This window comes from Phalacrocorax aristotelis, chromosome 11 (genome assembly GCF_949628215.1).
Source record: "Phalacrocorax aristotelis chromosome 11, bGulAri2.1, whole genome shotgun sequence".
Taxonomy (NCBI): Eukaryota; Metazoa; Chordata; class Aves; order Suliformes; family Phalacrocoracidae; genus Phalacrocorax; species Phalacrocorax aristotelis.
In genome coordinates, this window is record NC_134286.1 from 23,741,817 (window position 1) to 23,764,557 (window position 22,741).

Consider the following 22,741-nt stretch of genomic DNA (forward strand, 5'->3'; position numbering starts at 1 on the left):
GGCCAGCTCCTCCGCCAGCTCCCTCAGTGCTCTCGGGTGGATCCCTCCGGTCCTTCCCGCTGCGGGGGCTGAATGCCCCGGGGATAACTGGTCTGATGGTTAAAGACCGAGGCAAAGAAGGCATCGAGTACCTCAGCCTTTTCCTCATCCTCTGTGTCCATGTTCCCCCCGCATCCAATAGAGGACAGAGATTCTCCCTGGCTCTCAAAAAGGGGGTTTTATGTAAAAACAGCCACTAAGGCTCAGCAAAAAAGCCGTTGCTCAAAAGCAGTTTGATTTCTCAGTACTGCCAAACCTCAAAACGTTTTATAGGCAGGGAATTTCATTATTTTACTGAAAAGAACTGAATGCAAAACCAGCTTTGTGGTGCAGAAGCTCGTCTTCGGACCCCACTGGAGCGGATCAGTCCCGTCTCTGCAGAGCTTGTAGCATTACGCACCGATAAATACCATGAGGGAATGCTCACTAAGATGATTTTGATAAAGACTGTGGACTTGAAAACACTTGAAAGGGGGAAAGGTGAAGATGTAAGAGGCAGCAAGAATGGAAAGGTTGCTACCAAGCAGAAGAGAAGATGTGAAATAGAGAATAAAGATTCCTGGAAGACAGAGTTATGTTCTAGGAAAATATTGCATGTTTGAATTAACAATCCCCATCCAGCACCAATTAAGGACACTTTTAAATGCACTTACATAAGCCCTGGTGAAAGATAAGGGGAAGTTTCACTATTGACATTTGTTGAGTCAGGCTTCGGTGTCAAAAAAGGGGAGGTGGGGGGAGAGAGTTGTGAAAGACACAGAGCACAAGCAAGCTGGCTGAACACAGGAAAATGAGCATTAGCCCTTTCCCCTGCATTAAAATCCTTCTGTTAAAACACTGGTTATACATAAAACTGATTTTTCAGGGTCAAGCAGCACGTCTGCTCTGGTTCCTCCAGCGAGCAGGTAGAGGGGGTGTCACACACCATGCTGACGACTGCCTGCTCTCCGTCTGTGAGCTTCTCTTCCATCTAGAGCTTTGTATTTTGCTGATGTGTTTATTAATGTCAAATACAGGAGTCACAGATGACGATACTTTATGCTCAGCAATGTGCAAGAGGGGGCAAAACTACTCCCCACATAAGTTTAGGGAAGGAAGAAACGAGTCTATTTTTGAATGGCAGGGTTTTATATACAACCCAGCCCTTGAGGCCTTGTAATTCAGTTCATCTGGGGAAGCTCACGTGCGCCACCGGGATGAGGTCTCTAAACACAGCCTGAAGCCGCTCCAGGCACCGGGACAGCTCTGACAAGGCTTTGCATCAGCAAGTTTGCAGCAAATCACCTGGATAAAGGATGCACATAACCTTTTCCCTCCTGTTTTCAGGTTTAATCTTGATTTCCACAAGATTTTCGGTTTATTCCTCTGTCCTTCCCACATATTTGCAGCCATTGTGCGTGTCTTCCTCGATATTTTACACAAATACTTTCCCTTTAATGTGGCTCCAGGTGAAAAGGATTTGAAGGGAATTAGGTAGCAAAGGGGCAGTCTTGTCTCACGGGTGCGTTGATGAATTGTGGGCCATAAAATTAGCCTTGAAAGGGGTTTCTTGGGGAGGGGGAAGTAGAGGGGGTTGTGGTGGGGGTTTCCCCCCTGTGCACAAAGTAAGTGGAAAGTAAGTATTGCAGGAGGTGTGTCTTTTTGTGAGTAGCTGTAACCAGCTGGGGTCTCTGGTGTGGGCTAGGGTGGGGGATTTTCTGCTCTTTCCAGGGCATTTTGGGGGAGGAAGCTGGGAGACTGCTGTGTCCTGTCAGGTGATCCTCACTAAGCAAAATGTACTGTTATATCTTAATTATGCTGGCTATTCCCAGGCTAAAAGTGAAGGGGAGGAGCTTTACTCTTTCCAGCTTGTCCTCCCCCAAAACAGGTGTCTCTTGGCTGCTGGATGTGCCGCTTCCCAGGCTGTGGGCTGGGGTCCCAGATCTGTGGTCTGTGAAGCCCTTTCAGTGGGTCCTTCCTTCCCGACCTCCCTCAGAAAAAAACATCCTAAGTCAATTTCAGGATGCTTCAGAGAGAAAAAAAGCATTCCTATGTACTTTGTGTTATGTGCTGATGGGGACAAACTGTATGTATTTCATATTTGTAACTGTGAAAGGGCTGGAAAACAAAGTCCTTCCCCAGCCAGTGTAATACGGCAGTTCTGCTTTATGGAGAAATTGTGCTTGTCTGCTCAAATTCTGGTTTTTTTGGGGGGCAAAAAGAAGATCCTGAGTCCTGCTTGGCTTTGGACTGCACTTCTCTGACCTTCAGGGAGCGGGGTACCAGGCTGGTAACTCATCCCTGGGCTGTGGTTGCCTTTTGTTAGACGTTCAGCTTTCCCTGCCCAGGGAAAATCCAACAGATCCATAGAGGTGTCAAGGGGTTGTCCTGCCCCCCTCATCCTGCTGTCCCCTGAGCTGCGAGCCTCTGTCCCAAGAGAGGAAAATAGCCAGTGGTGGCTCCCAGCTCCTTCCCGCGCCCTGCAGAGGTCCGTGACCAGCGGCGTCCGTCCTCAGGGCCACGTCCCAGGGCCAGGAGACACGGGCACTTCCCCACGGTGCTGGTTGCTCTTCCCAAGTAAGTCCAGGAGGGTCTGAGCCCCAGGGCCATGGGACCGCAGGGTGCCTGGGCTGGAGCAAGGGAAGGGGGTCGTGTCCAGGGTGGCTCAGTTTAGAGATGAGTCCCTGCAGCAGCACCTGTGAGCTGTGGTTTGGGGTTTATTTCTGAGTGCAGGGGGTGTGAAAGGAGGCATCTCCAGTGGGGCTGTGGTAGGAAAACACCTTTTCTGCTGTGCTTTCCTGAAACCAGTGACCTAACTGGCATTTGTCTTCAGATATCAGAGAAACAGGTGGTTTCTCTGAGCTGCAGAGGAGATGTATTGAACTTGGCTGCACTGAGCTCTTCCGGAGAAGGGGCCCCCGCTGCCGCTCACAGACAGCGTAGGGGGGGCACGGTGTCACCTTCCGACGGCAAACCCCAGCCGGGGATGTCACCCCCGCCCCACGCGGACACCTTTCCCCCAGCGGCGCAGATGAAGGCAGCGGTAATTGGGGTGACAACAGCCCTGGCCACACTCGTGTGCAGAAGGAGGGGGTGGCAGCCGGGCTGTGACTTGCTCACCCCGGGGTGACAGGCTCTGCTGCGAAGCCTTGCAGTTCAGGGGTGTCACGGAGGCTACTGTAAATGGTCATGGTTTTACCATTTATGTACTTTTAATCACTGTTTATTACTCTTGGTGCTTCGCAGATCCTTATTACAGTGTGGCTTCTCAAGCTCTGCTGTAGATGGAGGAATTCTTAAATTCCTAATTTTTCACTTGCTGATTAGCCTTGTCTTGCGTTTGCCGGTGCTCTGCAAGGTCCCCACCTTAGCGCGAGGCAGAGGCTTGCCATGTTTCAGGCAGGTAATGCTGCTTTTGCAACGCTGAGCCCATTTTGCAGCCCTGGTACTCTCACCTCCTGCCCCCGCATTGCTCATGCCTCTAAAATAGCCTTACCGTGTCGGTGTGCGTGTGGCATTGGAGCCCCCAGACCAAAGCAACGGTCCCACAGCTGCTGGGATGTGCAGGCAGGTCCCGTGGAAATGGATGCTCTGGTATTTCTGCAGCGGGTTGGGCTACATCAACTCCCGAGGGTGCACACAGCTCTGGAAACAAGAAACAAAAGTCTCTAGAGGAAACACGCATACAATTAAACTTTACTTTAAAAATACTTACAAAGCTACGAAGGGTAGGCAGGATGTTTCTATGTCAATGCTGGAAAGTGCCAAGGAAGGGATTTCCTGCCTCCTGGGAGGCTGCTGTAGGTGGCAGAGGTAAGGATGAGCTCATCTGCTGCGGCTGCAAACTCCATTTCTGAAAGACTCTCTAGATGAACGTTGGTCGTTGTGGCCAGCTGCAGAGAGCTGATATCTGCCCCTACATCCCAGCTGCTCTCCCCAAAGCTGACCCACAGAGGTGCCGTCCCACGGCAGAACACAGCCACTCGAGCAGAGAAAGGCTTTCTGAAGTGCGTGAGGGCTTCTGCAACGCGACTGTTATGTCCGTCGGTCCAAAGCAGGCTAGAGGCAACGGACGCTGTCGAGTGCTGTGCTCTGGGCTGGGGTGTCGCGAGGCTTTTGCAAAGCAAACCTGAATTTTGTGATGTGACTCATGAGGTGCTCTGAAGGAGAAGGGGACCCTTCAGTACACAGAGGGAGGGAGAGACCCCTGCAAAGTGTCCACCTGCCCCTCACTTCATCCTTTAAAACTCCTTGGGCTAGATTTGTTGGCAAACTTGAAGCCCTTATAGTCACAGCACTTTATACTTCTGCAGCGACGGAGATCTCCAAGAAAACTTTGAGATGAAACCCACCTTAATTAAGGCAAGTTCTGAAGTTTTCATGCGCTTCAGAAATCCTGTCTAATGCCTCTCCCCTGGTGCTGAGAGAGGGTGAGTATCTGCTTGGACTTCCTGTAACCCTCATACTAATAGGGTTTTTAAAAAAACCCAAACTAAACCAAAAAACGCCACCCACGACAAACCCACAACTCTCAGAGCTAGCGCTTACAAAAGAGAATCAGGACCGTAGAGTAAGATGTGCTGTAGTAAGAAATCCTCTGGCACAGAGACTGCCGCGCAATACCTTGCTGACCACTGGAATAAGGCTGAGCTGGCTGCTGAGGATGCATCTTTGAGTGATTACACGTAAAGCAAGCGTTCTAGCTTGAACCTTGATTTAACCGGGGATGTACAAACACCGGGTGCTTTGACTCTGTCTCTCCTGGGTTTATAATCTGCAAACATTCAAACTAATAAATCCCCTGACTAGCAGTGATCCTGGCTGGGTGGGAATCTGTGAAGGTGACAGTTGCTTTGCTAGACCTTAGAGGTCAAATCCTCTTTAAAATCATGACAGTAGACAATTTTGAGCTATGTAATCATTCGCCTCCAAGATATTGTTACTGCAATGTAAGAAATGGTCAGACTTCCCAGGTAACTGAGGGATGCAGGGGAGCAGTCCTGCAAGGCTCTGTGCCTGATGAGGGATACCAGATTGCCTAGGTAACGGCATCGGAAACAGTGAATTTGGTGTACCGAAATGGGGTGAAAAGCAATTAAGGGTGGGCTGTTCATTTGGGAGGAGTCGAGGGGGAAGAACAAGCATGGCAAAGTAAAGAGGAGGGGGCATAAAAAGGGCAGTTCCCACCTGTTTTCTGTGTGAGGGTGCTCTCCAGTCTGTGCTTGTAGCTGAGCCCGTAGCAAAGCTGCAGCCACACTGGCTGGTGAATAGGACGAGGGGGCTGCGTGCAAGAGGGACAGCGGGGCTGGGCGCAGGAAGGGTGTTTGTGTGATGCGAACGAGTGTGAGACCCCTGAGCGAGCTCTGAGCCCCATCAGCTGGGGAGCAAAAGCAGGATCGGGCCCTTTGCATCCTCCGTGACCCTGTAGGTGCCGCGTGTGGGCACGGGGGTGCTGGTGAAAGCACCGCTCGCTGTCTGTGCCCACCCGCCAGCGGCTGGCTGTGCAGAGAGTGCCTGCGTGTGCTGGGGTATGTGCTCTGTCTCATTGCTGCCTGGGCTCAGCAATGGGACCCACCTCACCTTTAGTGGCCCAGGACCTCTCTGGGCTCATGAAACCCACCTGGTTCAGCTCTGCTTAACACAAAGTTTGATTATTGAAGACCAATATGATTCACTTTCACTTAAAAGCATTGCCTCACATAAGCATATATACTCAGATGAAATGCCAGCCTCTCAAATTTTCTTTTGTTCCCAAATCCTTACAGACTTTTCCTGCTCTTTCCGGACCATCGCTATCCTCTGCAGCTCCTTCATTGATCTCCTGGAACATCACAGCCCCCCATCCTGTTCACCCGCCTGCTCTGACAACACCTCTCCAGCTCCAGCCTCGCCGCTAGAGACTTCTGATGTACCCTCACCCTTCCAGCCCCTCCCTGAGCCCTCCCCTGGGCTGGCTGCATCCCACCACCCCAGCCCTTGTGTGCCGTGACAGCAGATGTCATCCTGAAGTGAAGAACTGAAGAGGGGCTGCAGAGGCACCGACGTGCAGCCAGACTTCGCCAGGGCTGGCTCAGGTGGTTAAAAGTCGATGCCCCAGAGCTGCTGGCCACTGACCTCCTACCTGAGACATATTTTCATGCAAATTTTGAGGTGAGCAGAGGTGCTCAGCTTCTCATGATTATGCCTTCGCTGCACCTCCAAGGCAAGCAGGACAGGAGCTCCCTGCAGGGATGCTGCACCCTCTGCTCCATCCTGATGCTCATCGGTAAGTCTGGGATGGGGCAGGCAGAAAGCGAATTGGGGGATGTAAAAGCTGACACTGGGATAATGCTGAGCTGATATGGTAAGGGGAAGGAGCTGGTGGTGACCATGAAGTGCTCCCCTGAACCCCAGAAGGCTAGAAATTTGGCGGGGTGAGGGGGGGAAGCATCACAACATGGTTCGTATACGCGCTGCCAAGCCTCTGCCAAAGCCACCCCCAGAGAGAGCAGTATCCAGCTGGACCCAGCAAAGCTATTCACTCTGCTCCCGTTCGCAGCTTCAGCTGCTCTATCAGGGCTGTATTCTTTACCTCTGGTAACCTCTGGACAGCCCATGAAGGGTGATAACCAGGATGGCTGTAACTTCAGGAGGTCTCTTGTGCTTTCATCTATGTGCTGATAATATACATGGGAAAAGGCTTTCTCATATTTTTGGTATGGGTTGGAAAACACAAATTTAACCCTGACAGGGCATGCAAAACAGCTGGCCCAGCCCCTGGCTGTGCCCGTTCCTGGAAGAGAAGAAATACTATCTCTCAGGCTCACTGACTGGTGTTTCTCAGCCCATACAGCTCCCTGCAAGCCCTGCACAGCCAGAGCCCTTCGCTGACAGAGCAGCACTTTAGGTCACCCGTCCTCCCCTGGACCAGCGCCCCATCCCCGCCAGGGGAAGGTGACCTGGTTGTCCTCAGCCACACACCCCTTCCTCCAGCGCTGTACCGCTCCCTGCAGTCAAAGCCCCTCTCCCCACGCAGTCCCCCCTCCTCCAGGCAAAGAAACGCCCCTTCCTCCAGCAGCTTCTTCCCCACAAAAGCCAAGGCTGCATCTGCAGCATCACCTAGGCCTGTGCCGGCAGCCAGGCAGGAGGGGAGATAATTTTCCAAAGCCTGGGGCAAGCCCAGAGAGGTCAAGGCACCTCAGCGGGGGCTGCCAGGAGCTGCTGGCCGCCTCTGCAGGGTCCCTGCTGACCGTTCCCTGCGGGTGCCACGATGCCCATGGGCACCCCTCGGCGTAGCGGCTGTGCCGTAAGCCCTGCTTGGGTGGCCGCTGGGCGCGAGCAGGCGACAAGAGCCGGCCCCACACGTGTCTTGCAGGGCTTCTGCAGAGAGCAGGCCTGAGGAGGTTGGTAGCCCGTCCCCGCTGCAGCCGTGCTCCCCCAGCACCGACCCACATCCCACGGCTGCGGCCCCAGAGCCATGGTCGTCTCTGAACAGCAGCAGCCAAGATACAGTAAAAAGACAGATGGGGTTCTGATTCTGCTCCGGCTGCCTCTTGGGGGGTGGGGGGCGGCTGTGTGCGAGAGGGTCCAGACCCACCGCCTCGCTCCCGCCCTCGCCAACCGGGCGCTGGCAGTCATGGACTTGGGGAGCGCAGCAGGGGAGCAGGAGCTGCGGTTCTCCGTGTAGCCCCGAGGAGGTGGTCCGGGGGCTCAGGGGGCTGGCGGCTCCCGGGGCCAGAGCTGTCCCCTCGCACCCACGTCCGCAGCTCACGCTTCTCCTTCCCACGCTCAGGGCCCCGCATCCACAGCGGCAGCTCCCCGGCACAGGCGCTGCCCCGTCCCTGCCTCCCCGCGGCCCCGCTCGGGGAGAAGCACTTCCCTCTGTGCAGCCCCGGAGCCTCCTCCCACCCCTCCGCCCCGCCACGCCGGCCCCGCCGCCTGCCCCACCCCGCCTGCCCCCCCCGCCTTGCTCCCGCCTGCCTGCCCCCCGCCTGCCTGCCCCCCGCCTGCCTGCCCCCCGCCTGCCCCCCCAGCCTTGCTCCCGCCTGCCTGCCCCCCGCCTGCCCCCCGAACCTGCCCCCCCCAGGCTGCCCCCCGCCTCACCCCCGCCTGCCTGCCCCCCGCCTGCCCCCCCCGCCTTGCTCCCGCCTGCCTGCCCCCCGCCTGCCTGCCCCCCGCCTGCCCCCCCAGCCTTGCTCCCGCCTGCCTGCCCCCCGCCTGCCTGCCCCCCCAGCCTTGCTCCCGCCTGCCTGCCCCCCGCCTGCCCCCCCCGCCTGCCCCCCCAGCCTTGCTCCCGCCTGCCTGCCCCCCGCCTGCCTGCCCCCCCAGCCTTGCTCCCGCCTGCCTGCCCCCCGCCTGCCCCCCCAGCCTTGCTCCCGCCTGCCTGCCCCCCGCCTGCCCCCCGAACCTGCCCCCCCCGCCTGCCCCCCGAACCTGCCCACCAGCCTGCCCCCCGGCCTGCCCCCACCGCCAGCCCCCCCCGCCTGCCCGGGGGGGCTCGGGCAGCTCGGCTGCCCGGCGCCCAACCTGCCTGCCTGGGGGTTTGCACCTCGGGCTGGGAGCTTGGCAAACCCTTTCCCCTCGGGGAGGAGCAGCAGCCAGGAGGGCAAGGGAGCGCAGCCGGCCCTTCCCTGGCCCCCCCCGGCCGAGCTGGGCTGGTCTCAGCTGGGACCCCCCTGTTCCCCGGCTCCCACCGCCAGCGCTCGCAGCAGCCGGAGCGCGGCGGTTGCCCCGCGCAGGAAGAAAGCCTGGGCTCGGCACGCTCGCAAAAGCCCCTGCAGCGCACGGGGGCTGAGGAAGGGTCACCAGCTTCCTCCCTGCCGAGGGGACGGCTCGGAGATGCTCGCTGCCTGCCTCGGCGCCCAGCCTGGTGCGGCTGAGCCGGTGCTGGAGGCGTGGTGAGCAGAGGCCAGAGGTCCTGCCCCAACTCCTCCGCTGCAGTCGCGGCTGGTCCCCAGCCCACGCAGACATGTCCTCCGGGCGGTGCCACTGGAGCCTCGGCTCCCTCCTTCTGCTCCTCGGTGAGTCTGGCCTGAGTCGGGGGTCCCGGGGCACGGGGTGCACCGCCAGCAGCAGCCCGGTGGAAGGGGGCCGTGCAGGGGGGTGCTGCCGCGGCTCCTGGGCTGGGCGGCGGCGACAGCTCGCCCGCGGCCCCCGGCACCGTCGTTGCAGCCGTGTGCGCCGTCGGGGACCTGCGCTGGCATCAGTCCCGGGCAGGGTCCCGGTGCCAGGGGCTGCTCCACGCACCGCTGGATGAAGGGCAGGAGGGGGCTGTGCCTTTGCCTCCCCCTTTCCCATCGGGGCTCGAGGCCTGAGAGCTGCTTCGGGCAAAGGCGGCCGTCACCTGGCCCGGCGCGCTGCAGTGCCGAGGGACACATAACCCTGAGGGTGCTGGGGGCTCGGAGCCCACCTCTCAGCCCCCTCCGGGGCTGCTGCCCTGCCTTGCGGGCAGGCTCAGCCCATGCAGCTCCCTGCAAGCCCTGCAGAGCCAGAGCCCTTCGCTGACACAGCTCGGGTCCCCCACCAAATCCCCCCTGCCCCAAGACGTGGACGCAGCAGCTGCACGTTGCTGAGGCCTGGCTTCTGTGCGTGGAGCTGCAGCTAACGGGGTGCTGGGGCGAGGGGTGCTGGGGCGAGGGGTGCTGCCATCGCCCGCACGGGGCTGTGCTTGAAGCGGGGAAGGGGCAGCGGGTCCAGCCCGTGCTCACACACTGCGGGGTGAAGCGTGTCGCTGATCTGCCTCTTCCCCTTCCTTCTCTGCAGGGGGAAACCTGGGTGTGCACGTCAACATCCATCAGCATTTGACCAGCGGCACCGTGGGTCAGTCCGTGCTCCTGCCCGTCTCCTACAGTTTTCATGGTGACTTTCAACTCCCGATGTCGATTTCCTGGGGTTTCAGTGACAGCGTGGACAGACTCATCACCTGCGCAGTGGAGAACTGCTCCCTGGGTGCTGGTGGGGCTCCCAGCAGCTGCTCTGCAGACGTTTTCCGCCACGACAAGTACCATGACCGTGCTGAGTTCTTCCCCGAGAATGGGTCCCTGCTGCTGCGGGACCTGCAGCTCAGTGACAGCGGGGTTTACACTGTCACCTTCGATCCCCCACACATAACCCGGCACATCAACCTGACAGTGCACGAGCAGTGTATCCCCCCTCACACCGCAGGTAAGTGTAAGGTCAAAACCCTCTGCGAGAGCCCTGCCTGCCCCCCTGCCTGTCCCCTGCCTGCCCCCCTGCCTGTCCCCTGCCTGCCCCCCCGCCTGCCCCCCCGCCTGCCCAGGGAGGGCTTAGGCAGCTCCGCTGCCCGGCGCTCAACCTGCCTGCCTGGGGGTTTGCACCTCGGGCTGGGAGCTTGGCAAACCCTTTCCCCTCGGGGAGGAGCAGCAGCCAGGAGGGCAAGGGAGCGCAGCCGGCCCTTCCCTGGCCCCCCCCGGCCGAGCTGGGCTGGTCTCAGCTGGGACCCCCCTGTTCCCCGGCTCCCACCGCCAGCGCTCGCAGCAGCCGGAGCGCGGCGGTTGCCCCGCGCAGGAAGAAAGCCTGGGCTCGGCACGCTCGCAAAAGCCCCTGCAGCGCACGGGGGCTGAGGAAGGGTCACCAGCTTCCTCCCTGCCGAGGGGACGGCTCGGAGATGCTCGCTGCCTGCCTCGGCGCCCAGCCAGGTGCGGCTGAGCCGGTGCTGGAGGCGTGGTGAGCAGAGGCCAGAGGTCCTGCGTCAACTCCTGCACTGCTGCCCTGCCTTGCGGGCAGGCTCAGCCCATGCAGCTCCCTGCAAGCCCTGCAGAGCCAGAGCCCTTCGCTGACATAGCTCGGGTCCCCCACCAAATCCCCCCTGCCCCAAGACGTGGACGCAGCAGCTGCACGTTGCTGAGGCCTGGCTTCTGTGCGTGGAGCTGCAGCTAACGGGGTGCTGGGGCGAGGGGTGCTGGGGCGAGGGGTGCTGCCATCGCCCGCACGGGGCTGTGCTTGAAGCAGGGAAGGGGCAGCGGGTCCAGCCCGTGCTCACACACTGCGGGGTGAAGCGTGTCGCTGATCTGCCTCTTCCCCTTCCTTCTCTGCAGGGGGAAACCTGTGTGTGCACGTCAACATCCATCAGCATTTGACTAGCGGCACCGTGGGTCAGTCCGTGCTCCTGCCCGTCTCCTACAGTTTTCATGGTGACTTTCAACTCCCGATGTCGATTTCCTGGGGTTTCAGTGACAGCGTGGACAGACTCATCACCTGCACGGTGGAGAACTGCTCCCTGGGTGCTGGTGGGGCTCCCAGCAGCTGCTCTGCAAAGTTTTTCCTGCACCACAAGTACCATGACCGTGCTGAGTTCTTCCCCGAGAACGGGTCCCTGCTGCTGCAGGACCTGCAGCTCAATGACAGCGGGGTTTACACTGTCACCTTCGATCCCCCACACATAACCCAGCACATCAACCTGACAGTGCACAAGCGCCCTGACCACGCAGGTGAGTGTAAGCGTGTGCGTGCTCAGCTCAACCATCTCTGCGCTGCCCCAGCCATGTGTGCAGGGAGGGGCGGCGCTGGCAGGGTATTCACCCCTCCACCCAAAGGGAACTGCTGCACCTGAGAGAGGATTTCCTGGAGTCTCTTCTATGGTGCTTTATGTCTCTTCTTTTTGGGGCAGAACACCCATGCTGTCCTGCACTGCTGCCTTAATCAAGGTATAAGGGCTTCCCATGCAGCTGGTCGTGTCTACATGAGACAAACTCTTTTTCCAGCCTTGCTTTTCCCCAGCGCCAATGGCTATGGATGAGCGATGTGAGCTGAGAACCCTGTGGTTGGGTCCCATACTGGATGAAATCCAGTATTCACTGGGGAGAATAGGGTGCTCAGGGCTAACTCTCTGGCTTCATGGGTAGGGAAACTGTACCAAATGATTGCTATCTACGCCTGTGCGAGGCGCGTGTATCATGGGGTCATGATACATGTATCATGCGTGTATCATGCAGTCAGGCTGGCAGCCTCGGTCCCTTTGGCAGGACAGGCTCCTTCAACCTGCCTGAGTCCGGCGTGTTTATTCACAGTGCCACGCAGTCCTGATGATGTGCCTCACACCCATCTCGCTCCCTCGCTGTGTTTGTTTCTTGCTGTTCCCTGCCCTGGTTTATCACTCTCCACAGTGAACGCGGGGGTTTTGAAACCCTAACTTTGCATTCAGTAAATTCCCAGTTCCCTCCCTGGGTTTTGCCTTCTCGGCTGGATCTCTGCCACCCCCCAGGGCACAAAACAGAGCATGCTTCCTTCGTACCAATGACTTCCACAACCCTGCTGCCACCCTACACACAAAGTACATGAAATGGTCTCTGTGGCAGTATCTGGTGTGGTTTGGCACAAATCGTTGCATGCAGGACCTGAACGTCTGCGCCTTCTGTGCTGGGAGTGGCGAGCCCCTTCCCTATCCCCTCCGGCAGCGCGGGAGATGTGCACATGATAGAAATATCTCTGAGAATATTTTTGGGGCAGACACACAAATTCCAGCCTGTGGCCGGCACGGGCTGAAGCTGTCAGCCACCTCCCCGGCAGTGCCGACAGAGAAGCCTCCTGCACAGGCTCTGCACTTCCACGCGGCTTCGGGTGCGGGGGGAAGATGCCCATCGCAAACCCCAGGGACAGGTTGTGAGCCTGAGCCCTGGCGGGCTCCACACTGGGCACCCGCAGCTCCCCGGTCCGGCACCTCCAAGGGCTGTGGTGTCACGGGTGGGCAGAGCGCAGGCAGACGTGCAGGCAGTGGGTGCAGGAAAGGGAACTCAGCAATGCTTCAGCTGTAGATGTGAGTGGGCTTTCTGCAATGCAATATTTCCTTTGACCTGTGTGTCCGCAGTGCTGCTCTCCGATGCCAAGCGGAGTGCTGTAATCAGCAGGAATGCTCTAGAAAATGTGGTGAAACCACTGCAATTGCCTGTATAGCAAACACTGACACCACCCGTTTTCTTTCAAACAACAGGCCCCACGGTGCCAGCCTACGTCTATTACTGTGTAATTGGATTTTGTTCTTCAATCTTCCTCCTTCTGCTATTCCTGATCTTCTGGTACATACAGCACCGGGGTGAGTGATCTGCTCCTGCTTTTTACCCTTCCAGGTTGCATCCCTCAGCTCACCTAGGCATGTTCTTGGGTATTAAAGTTAGTGGAGGGCTCAGGAGTTGCCTGGGTTCTGCTTTTCACACTAAAATTATTCCTTCTGTAAGAGCACCTCTCCAATGTGCCGCCTCCTTCCAGTCCTAAGAGTTGCTGAGTGCAGTTCAGGTTCGTAATGCAGCTTAACGAAGCAGAAGCACAGCACGGGGCTGCTGCAATGGTTTTCTGGGGAACTCATACCTTTTGGTGCTGAGATCGCAATCAAGATACTGCAGCATATCGAGTCCGTAAGAGAGGTGCAGGTTCATGGAAGCTGAAAGGCATCCCATAAGGGTGGCCATGGCTATTCTGTTGTAGTTACTTTAAAACTCCAGCTGGGGAGAATACCTTGGGGTGTTTCCACTTTAAAATAAGGCAACAAGGTGCGTATCTCCACAGCTTCCATGAGCGGTGTCTTCAAAACCTTCATCCCCGAGGATGCCATTGTCAGGAAACAAATTCATTTGTTTCCAAGGGGGGAATTTTGCTTGCACTGAGAGAAAGAACTTATAGAAATCTCCACCTTAGAGGCAAAATGCACATCAACCCCCTGGTGTAAGTGCCAGTGGAGTAATCCTGGTTCTCCAGTGCTGGGAGAGAGGAAGGTACAAGACTAGCAGCATGTTTGCCAGATAATAAAACTCCCTTTTTCCTAGGTGCAGCTCAGAAGAAGAGGAGAATCATTAAGGAACAGCAGGTACGGGGGAAAATCTGAGGGCTCTTGGGCACCCTGGGTGTAGTGTTAACCGCTGGCTTGGATAAGCTGTACTGAGCGGCAAGAACCGGGTGCTGGATATAAAATTAGGAAGTTAATTCACTATTGTAAGGGAAGGCTGCAAAGTGCCTGCCCTTTCCCCAGCTGCACGCTTCCCCTCCGCCTCCCTCCCAGTCAGACCCCAAACCAACACGAGCCTTACCTTCATGGCTGAGAAGCTCTGGGACAGCTTTGGCCGGCAGCAGCAAGGAAAACGCAGAACTGTTGAAGGCAAAGAAACGCAGAGATAATCATCCCCCCCTGCTTCCTAGTCTCATGAATTTATGTTAAAGCACTCCTTCAGGGGTCGGTGTGGATGATCTAGTGACTGATCTCACACCAAGTTTTACCTGTGAAAGATAAATAAAGCAGAAAGAAAGAGGCAAAGAAACCCAAGAAGGGGATGTGAGAGCGAGATGGCTCAAGTCATTTCTCTGCGCACCACGTAGTGCTGGGGAAGATGACTCCGTGGGGGTGGCAGGTGTCCCAGAAGTACTAGAGTACTCCAGAGAGCGTGTCTTGCAGGTCCTGCCAGCCTACAGTTGTTTCACACAAAGAGGGTTTGGTGATTACTTTTTTTCTGGTGAAAATAGCCAAGGTCGAGGGTAGGTTCCCCACCCTGCGCTCTCTGGTCTGGAAACCACGACAAAACTTCAGCAAAGGTTTTTGCCCCTGTTTCCAGTGTCCATCGAGCTCTCCCACCTGCTCTCCAGGCTGTGTCTGTTTTGTCTGAGAGGTCCTTGGGCAAAGCAGATGTCACCCTCCGGTGTACCTGATGGGCTGAGCCCGTTTTGCATCCGTGGGGTGGGCGAGCTGGGACCAGTGTGGCCCTACCACTGTCACGGGTGATGCCATCTGGGCTTTATGTAGCTTCTCATTGCGTGCAGTCAGTAGCTCTGGACCCCTCCTGATCCCAGCACAGCCCCTGGAGAAGGCTCTCATCTTTGGGCTTTTCTTTGTACTTCTCTAGGTCTCAAGCAGGGAGGAGTCCTACGTGGAAAGCGCTGTGATGAGGAACGTGATAACCGTTTATGACACCATTGGAGGCAGCTTTGAACATCCACAGCCGAGACCAACATCAGAGGTCATGTACACAACCATAACTTCTAGTCCGCAAAGGCTGGACGCTGGAACCTCCTCGTTTGACTCTGGGAGCCGCCTCAAGCGGGACTTTTGCAGAAAGTAGTCATTACTCAAAGCAAAGGCAATGTTTTTGTCACTGATGCTGTCTCTGCTGATGCTGCACCCTCGGGGCTCCCCCTCCATCAGCTCCGCACTCTGAGCCTAGGCTGTAAAGGATTTGGAGCAGCTGAGTACAGAAATGCATTAGTTTTGCCTCAAACTGCAGTCTCTCTTGAATTTCAGGGGTGAGCTGGCTTTAGTTTCTCCTTGAGACTTCCTGAGAGTACAAAGACACCCGGCGTAAGAGGAAGATGCCTATGGCAAAGGCAGATCAACAGTTCATCCATGGGAAGCTTCCTTCCATAGGCTCACCTTAATCTGAGGGGTAACGGAGAGCATTAATTGGATTTTAATCCTGTGTCCCGGGCTCAGTACCAATAGTCTTGTCATATTAAAAGAATGTATGAAGATCCTTTGACCTGAAAAGTTGTCCTTATTTTTTATAAGTATGCCAAGTGACTGTTGAGCAGACTCTTCCTGCAATGAAATTTGCTCGGCCTCGGGATCCCAGGGCAACAGGTTCCTCCACTGTTGTGTGGGGAAATGTGTCTCTGAAGGAGGTGGGGCTTTCTGTACAACGCTTTTCCTGGCACATAGTGCCATTTCCTCAAAGCTGCGTGCATGGGTGGAGAAGGCTGAGCTGTGTAATTCTAGTGTAAAACTAAAAGGCCGCGTCTCGCCCAGCAGTGCCAGTGTTTTCAGGCATCTTTAAGGTGCAGCGAGGGCATACGTTGGTTTTACTTCCCTCTGGGTTTCACGGAAAGCCAGTTAGTACGTACCAAAGCATGGGGTCCCGTCAGAAATAAAGGAGTGCTACAAAAGGGGGAGAGCTCTTGGTGTCTCCCAGCCGCAGCCGCTGTCGGCGCACGCAGAGAGGGCCAGGCTGCGGGGCAGGGCTCCCTCGGACAGTCCGCCGAAGCCGCCTCTCTCCCTGCTTGGGTGCTCCTCTGTCACCCGGGGTGATGTGCAAGAGGGATGATGCTGAAGACGATGTTCAAAGCGCCAAGCACAAGGAGCCTGCTCCCACCTTCCCTCCTGCCCTCCTCCCTACAGGCGGGAAGGAGAGAGCAGCCAACACCTCCAGCCGCTCCAAGGCCGCCTCCAATGGCCCTCTCTGCTGTTAGCGGGGGAAGAAACTTTTTTCTGGAGAGAGATGCAGCGGCACATGCAGTTTTCACTTTCCGCTCACCTGCATCTCCAGCCGAGTGTCCTCCAGCCCCTCTCCTGGCACTGGGTGGAAGACCTGCCCCAGGGCCTGGCTGCTCTGCTCTCAGAAAGCCCTGCCAGCTTCAGAAAAGAGACGGGTTTTGTGGTTCAGTGAAGGCACAGAAGCTGGAAACTTGCGTTAAGTAAAGACAGATCTACTGCTGTCGTTAATGTGAGGCCTTAAGTAGCAGGAGAGATGAAAGTACTGAAAAAGCAAAGAAGCAGCAAATAAGTACACAGGAAATATGACTGTCACTCCTGGGGCTGAAGCGTGTATGGTCACTGCCTTACTGACAGTCCACTCGGTAGAGCTGGGGGTCTGTCTCTGCGCCGCTACCGAAGGGCTTTGGAAGCACCATCCTTGGGGAGCGTGCAAGGGCAGGGGAGGGCTGCTCAGGGCACAGGTTTGGTCCTCAGCACCTGCCAGCAGCCACGGAACCCAGTGAAAGGGTCAGCAGAATAACTGCTTAGCCTCCCCCTGCATCTGGCAAGCCACAAAATAATCTCAGCCCTGAAGAAAAATGGAGACCTAGAACTGAATTCACGTGTCCACTAATCACCCCGCAACACAACTGCCCCATTTCCAGCATCTGTGTCTCCCAGAGCAGCCTCTCCTTCCTCGAGAGAGCACCTCTGGGGAGCCCGGCCCACGTGCTACGGAGACACTCCAGGCTGAGCAGCTGCTTCCAGAAGATAATCCCAAGAGACAGGAGCAAGCCCCGATCCTCTGCACCTCTGTGAGTCTGCAGGAAACCTTTTTAGATGTTGCAGGGCATGCACAGACCGTCCTGTTCCTCCCCTGTCCTGCGCTGTTCTCCTCTGCTTTGCACAGTGGTGCTTCTGGTTGCTTCATACCGCGCGGAGCCGAGTGACGGCAGAGGGCGAGGGAAACTCATTGCCGTGGAGCTGTGCACGCCCTGAGCTGCTGGTTTGCTTTGGACATCTGTCTGGGCCTGCGCTTCCGCGGGGGATGAAACCCTCCCTGCGGGACTCGGGGCTTGGCGTCACACCAGGCGCTGTGGCACCCCTGCGGAGTGGGCTGCCCTCCGTTCCAATGTCTTCCCGGGCTACAGGAATGAGGTAAGCTATGACCAACAGTCCTGCTTAACCAGGATTCGGCTACGGGAAACTTGTGACACTTCGTGTGCTGCTGACAGGCTGCTGGGGGTATAAAAATGGAAGTTGGGTTAAAGCGACCAGCTAGGTCACAGCAACGTCACTCTTGGAATGAAATTATGCTTTGGCCATCAGTGCAAAGGCAGATCTCTCCCTAGTTATGCCTGAGATAAGCTGAAAACAGCAGAAAGTGAAGTTTTGCAAGAGTTTCCAGAATTTTGCTTTATCCTTCTGCTTTTTTGGTAAGTTTGGGAGGTAGAGAGGAAGGGGAACCTCATACGTTGGACTCAGACCAACTGTTGCGGCTCGGTGTGAAAATATATAAGCACGTGATGGGCCAGATAGATAAAGGAGCGCTGCCTGGGAGATTACTCCGCCACCGAGCTGTCGTGCCAAACTGGCCAGTTGATTTAGTACGGGTTTTATTTTGGACTTGGAAAACAGAGCTATCGGGCAAAATTCACCTGACGGGCTGGCGTGTTTCTGTATACGAAGTGCTTGTGGTGCAAGGCTTATCTCTGAGGAGGATGCTGGTGTGGGCTCGACGAGCTGTAGCATGAAGGCATGCTATGGTTCTTGTGGCTTACTGGTCCCCCTCAGCCCCATCAGAGCCACTGCTGGGAACGACCCTTTTCCCAGGGGTGAAACCTGCTGTCTCTTTAGGCTTATTTCCCATCAATAACTAGCATCGGCTTTTGAAAGACGCCTCTCTGGGGCCGACTCAGTGGTGTGGAGGGTGAGGAGCGCTGCCCCGGCTGGAGGGAGCCGCGCACGGGGCTGGCCCCTCTCTGGCTGGGTGAGCTGGCGGCAGCGTGGAGACGAAGGGAGCGGAGGGGTCTCAGTGAGCTCATCTAGACCAAAGGGCAAATGCAGCACCTTCCTGGCCTTTTCACAGAAAACCGCAGTTTTTACATTTGCTTTAACACGCCCATAGGAAGACTGAGCTTAGTTTCCTTCTGGAAACTCACTTGGTTTTTTTTTTTCCTCTTGAATCAAGCTAAAATTCAATTTCTTCCATGCTCAGCTTGTCTCAGGCCTGATTAGGGGGAAGGCTGTCTTTTGGCTGGACTGCAGGTCGAGGATTTGGGGCGATGGGTTTAACAGGAACTTCAGCACCTGATTCTGGAAGCAAAGTGCCACTTGCACTCATTTTTCTGGCTGCTGTGTAATGTGCATGTCGTTTGCTGAATGTGTCAACCAGGAAAACGGGCTCTTCTATGACACGCCTGCTCGGGAGCTCCCAAACTTTGCTATATTTGCTTTAGCCCATGCGCCCTTGCCACCAGCGGCTGCTCTTCCCACCAGACAGCTGGGCTGGAAAGCAGTACATGCACCTCTGGGGAGAGGCAAGTGTCTGCTGGTTGCTGGCAAGATGCTCCACTTAGTACTAATTACGTGCAGATTTGTGCCTAGACCTGCCCTCGGCGCTGGCCGATATGGTAACGGGGCAACGGCATTTGTGGCACCGAGCTGTTGAAATTCTGCACTTTTTTGGTAGACTGCAAGTTTAGCCCGGGGGAGGAGAAAGCAGGCCCTGCGCTCACCTCCTCGTGCAGCTGAGCAGCTGTGAAGTCCTTGCAGCAAGCCCGCAGCTCTTCTTGCAGCTCCAGAGACCGAGCGCCTGCAGGGCTGCAGCCAGGGTCTCGCCTCTGCGGGAGGAAGAGCACACTGTGTGCAAAACGGGGAGGAAACTGCAGAAATTAATGGGGAAAAAAAGAAAAGTGAGAGGAGACAAGACTGGCCACATTTGCTCCATGACGCTCTTCATGCTTTGCTGTTTCTACCTTCTCCTCTCCACCTCTTTGCTCACCCTGAGCTCCCACCACAGAAGACATTTGGCCTTTGCCCACGCTGTGTCTGCCATCCCTGTGTCTAACCCACATCGCAGCCGTACCGGCTGCTTCAGCCTTTTCATTTCCTTCTCTGAGCAGCTTCTTCACAGGGCTTTTGCCCTCCAGGCCCGTCCTTGTTTGTTCTTTAAAGCTTGTAAAGGTCAGTGTGGCTTTCCTTGTGGCTGCAAATGGCTTGGTGCTTGCAGATCTCAGGTGCTCGCTGGCTGCATCGCAGAGCAAGCTTCCTCCGGCTGAATACCAGTAGCCTTGTATTTTAAAGACTTCAAGTGGCACACCAGTCCTCGCAACAGCCTTGCTGCTTGTCGTCATTTATTCTTCCATGTTTCAACCCATCCCAGGCCCATGTGGCTGAGTATCACCCTTTGAGAGAGCTGCTGAATGGGTGGGAGACGTGGCGACAAAGGACATGGCCGAGGCACCCGAGGCCGCCTTCAGCTCGGTTTTTATCAGTAAGTCTGGCCTTCAGCGGTCCAAGGGCCCGGAGAAAGCCCACAGCGAGGACTCCCTCTGCGGCAGAGGATCAGGTTAGGCAGCGCTTAAGCAAACCGGACACGCCAATAGGCCCTGAGAGGATGCGCCCATGAGTCCTACGGGAGCTGGCTGACAGCATGGCGAGACCACTCCTGATAATCTTTGAAAGGTTGTGGCAACTTGGCAAGGTTTCTGAAGACTGGAGGAGAGCTCCTATCCTCAGAAAGGGGCAACAAGGAGGACCCAGGGAACTACAGGGCAGTCAGCTGCACCTCCGTCCCCGGGCAGGTGATGATGCAGCTAAACCTGGGAACCATTTCCCAGCACATGAAGGACAAGAAGGTGATCAGGAGGAGTCAGCATGGATTTATGAATGAGAAATCCTGCTTAATCAACCTGAAAGCCTTCTGCAATGAGGTGGCTGACTTGGTGGGTGTTGTCTTCCTTGACTTTAGTAAGGTTTTTGATACCATCTCCCATAGCATCCTCACAGAGAAGCTGACAAAGTATAGGTTAGATAAGTGGATTTATCAGTTTCATGGGTTGAAAATTGGCTGAAGAACCAGACCCAGACACAGTCCTGGGCAACCTGCTCTAGGTGATCCAGGTGGCTTGGACTAGTTCTAACCTCAGCTCTTCCGTCATTCTGGGATTCGGCCGCATTATTTGTTTAGAGGGAAAAAGTGCCGCAGTTGTCCCCTGTATAGGGGTTGCTCAGAGCCTAGGGGATGCATTTCATGGCTACCTGAGCTGATTTAAAGTGACGAACACAGCACAGTCAAGATTACAGTTGTCTGCCAAGGCTTCAAGCTGCACCTCTCTGCACGTGAGCAGGCTGGAAGAGCTTGCTGTCAGCTGGTTTCCCAGAGCCGGGTCTCCAGACAACACCTCCTTCACTGGGACTGATCAGGTGAATCTGACTCCTTTTTTACTGATTGCTGGTTTTTTCTCATTTAATCCTAGGCAGAGAATTTTAGGGGACACACACGGACACACACACACTCCCCCCAGTATGCAAAGCTCTGCGCAGACACCTCTGCTGGGCGCCTGCAGGAATATCGGTGATGGCCAGGAGCACGCTGGCCACCGCAAAGCCTGACCGCCCCAGCACCCTCCTGTCCAGCTCAGTAGTTTTGTGGGCAGGACACGAGTCCTTCCCCATTGCCCTTGGGTGTAGGGGGGCGGCAGCTGGTCTCCTCCAGCCTGGGGACCGCAGAAGGGGGTGAGCAGCCATCAGCTGCTCCGTGCACATGCCTCCTGCATCCTGGGCTTGGTCCTGCTGGGCGTCGGGGGGCCTCCGACTGCTGTCTGCAACTGGGGTGCTGGGGCTGACCGGAAAATGCAACTTTTTCATCCCCACGCTTCTGATTTCTAGCAGAGACTGACAATGGCTTTGGGGTTGCAGCAGCGTGGGAGCGGGAAGAGAGAAGGCCCTGGGGTTGTGCTTACAGGCAGCTTGTGGCATGAGTTTCGCTTCTGCTGATGGCTGCCTGCTCTTCTTATCTCCCTCCGACCACAATAAGCTGCACTGGCCCAAAGTGGCAGGTGTGCAGACACCTCCTCGCAGCCAATATTTACAGGTTTGTGCTGCTGTATTCGCTGGTTGGTCTCTCCCAGCCCCTCAAAGATGCAGGGTAAAACACAAGTGCCGGAAAAGCTTTTAAAATACTTGTGAGAGGAGTTAGGCGCTAGCAGAAACCTGCCTCCGTTTTTCATTTAGTTTATCTAAGATTAAGTAGAGAATATGTTTTTAAAGGTTCCTTCCAGTGACCTGGAAGGATTGGTGTGGACAGCGTGGCTCGACTGACAAAAGTTACTCTTTGGAGCAGTTAAAAGAAGAGGTGGATATGGATGATGGGGACATGGTGGGAGCGGCAGGTGGGCAACACTCGTCTATGGTAGCTCATCCTTCCTGCAGGCAAATGAAATGTCGGCCTGGAGAATGAAAGTTTCATCCTTCAGTGTCTTTCTGAAGCCACCTTCGGGTGGATGGTCACCCCAAACATTGCTGTTGCACGTTGATGCATTCGCCGCGGCTGCCAAGGGCTACCCAAGAAATGTGCTGCTCCAGAGATGGAACATCCCTGAGGAAAGGACAGAGCTGTTGTTCCTGTTCATAAATTGCTTTTTCCTGCTCGTGTCTTGCGCCCATGCCTTTGCACTGCTTTCTGTTGCTTTTAGCCTCTCAGACATCCCAATCTCACGTAAACCGCGTGCAGAATGCAGCAGCCCTTTGCTGCGACGACAAAGTGCCAAGGGATGTGTGATACGACCCCGCAAATACCTGGTCCTGCGTTGCGGAACTAAGCGGATGGGAACAGAAAACCTGTACTCTGCTGGGCACGGAGAGAAAGAGAAGTTAAATTAAAAATGAAAATGCCCAGTTGGCTGCAAGAAAACATGAAAGGCAGAATCTGAGTGGGAGCACAAAAAAAAAAAAACAACCCACCCAAAAACCCCAAATCCAAACCAAAAACTCTCCTTGGCATACAGTCTGTACTGAGCTAGCTGTAAGCTCCACTTGTCTTAAAGGTGGTTGTCCTTCCTGACCAAAAATGCAGCGAGGTGGGTGTTGGTCTCTGCTCCCAGGTCACCAGTGACAGGGCGAGAGGGAACGGCCCCAAGCTGCGTCAGGGGAGGTTTGGGTTGGGTGTGAGGGAAAATGTCTTCCCTGCCAGAGGGGTCAGGCCCTGGCACAGGCTGCCCAGAGAGGTGGGGGAGTCACCGTCCCTGGGGGGGTTCAAAAACCTTATAGACGTGGCCCTTGGGGACATGGGTTAGGAGGCCTGGGGGTGTTGGGTTGGCGGTTGGACTTGATGACCCTGGAGGTCTTTTCCAACCTTAATGGTTCCTGTGATTCTGTCATTCTATGAAATGACGGAGTCACCACCTAGGCTCTAGCCTAAGGCTAAGCAGCCTGACCAGGGCATAGAAAACTACTGAAATCCATGGATGGGACCGATCACAGCGTGAGGAGCATCGAAACTCAGAGCGGGTGTGTGAGGTCAGGCTGGGTTTCATGCTGGCAGGGGTGGGGGGA

At 56.0% G+C, this 22,741-nt stretch overlaps 1 protein-coding gene across 4 annotated transcripts; it reads left to right on the forward strand.

Annotated features, from left to right (window-relative positions):
* The first annotated feature begins 8,519 nt into the window (after positions 1-8,519).
* On the forward strand, positions 8,520-22,727 carry LOC142063049 (uncharacterized). 4 transcript variants are annotated; one of them, XM_075106363.1, is made up of 6 exons: positions 8,520-9,017; positions 9,760-10,161; positions 11,055-11,453; positions 12,947-13,048; positions 13,776-13,816; positions 14,844-22,727. In XM_075106363.1, the coding sequence occupies exons 1-6, from the start codon at positions 8,966-8,968 to the stop codon at positions 15,057-15,059; spliced, it is 1,212 nt and encodes a 403-aa protein (XP_074962464.1). In that variant the 5' UTR covers positions 8,520-8,965; the 3' UTR covers positions 15,060-22,727. The 4 variants fall into 4 exon arrangements, with proteins under 4 accessions (XP_074962464.1, XP_074962463.1, XP_074962462.1 ...); XM_075106362.1 differs by lacking the exon at positions 8,520-9,017 and adding an exon at positions 9,202-9,581 and having other exon boundaries at positions 13,782-13,816; XM_075106361.1 differs by lacking the exon at positions 8,520-9,017 and adding an exon at positions 9,203-9,581 and having other exon boundaries at positions 11,055-11,447.
* The last annotated feature ends 14 nt before the right edge of the window (positions 22,728-22,741 follow it).

Coding starts and splice junctions, on each gene's coding strand:
- LOC142063049 (XM_075106360.1), top strand. CDS start 9,458: ATGCAGCTCCCTGCAAGCCCTGCAGAGCCAGAGCCCTTCGCTGACACA. Junction 10,162..11,054: donor TATCCCCCCTCACACCGCAG/GTAAGTGTAAGG, acceptor CCTTCTCTGCAG/GGGGAAACCTGTGTGTGCAC. Junction 13,817..14,843: donor GAATCATTAAGGAACAGCAG/GTACGGGGGAAA, acceptor GTACTTCTCTAG/GTCTCAAGCAGGGAGGAGTC.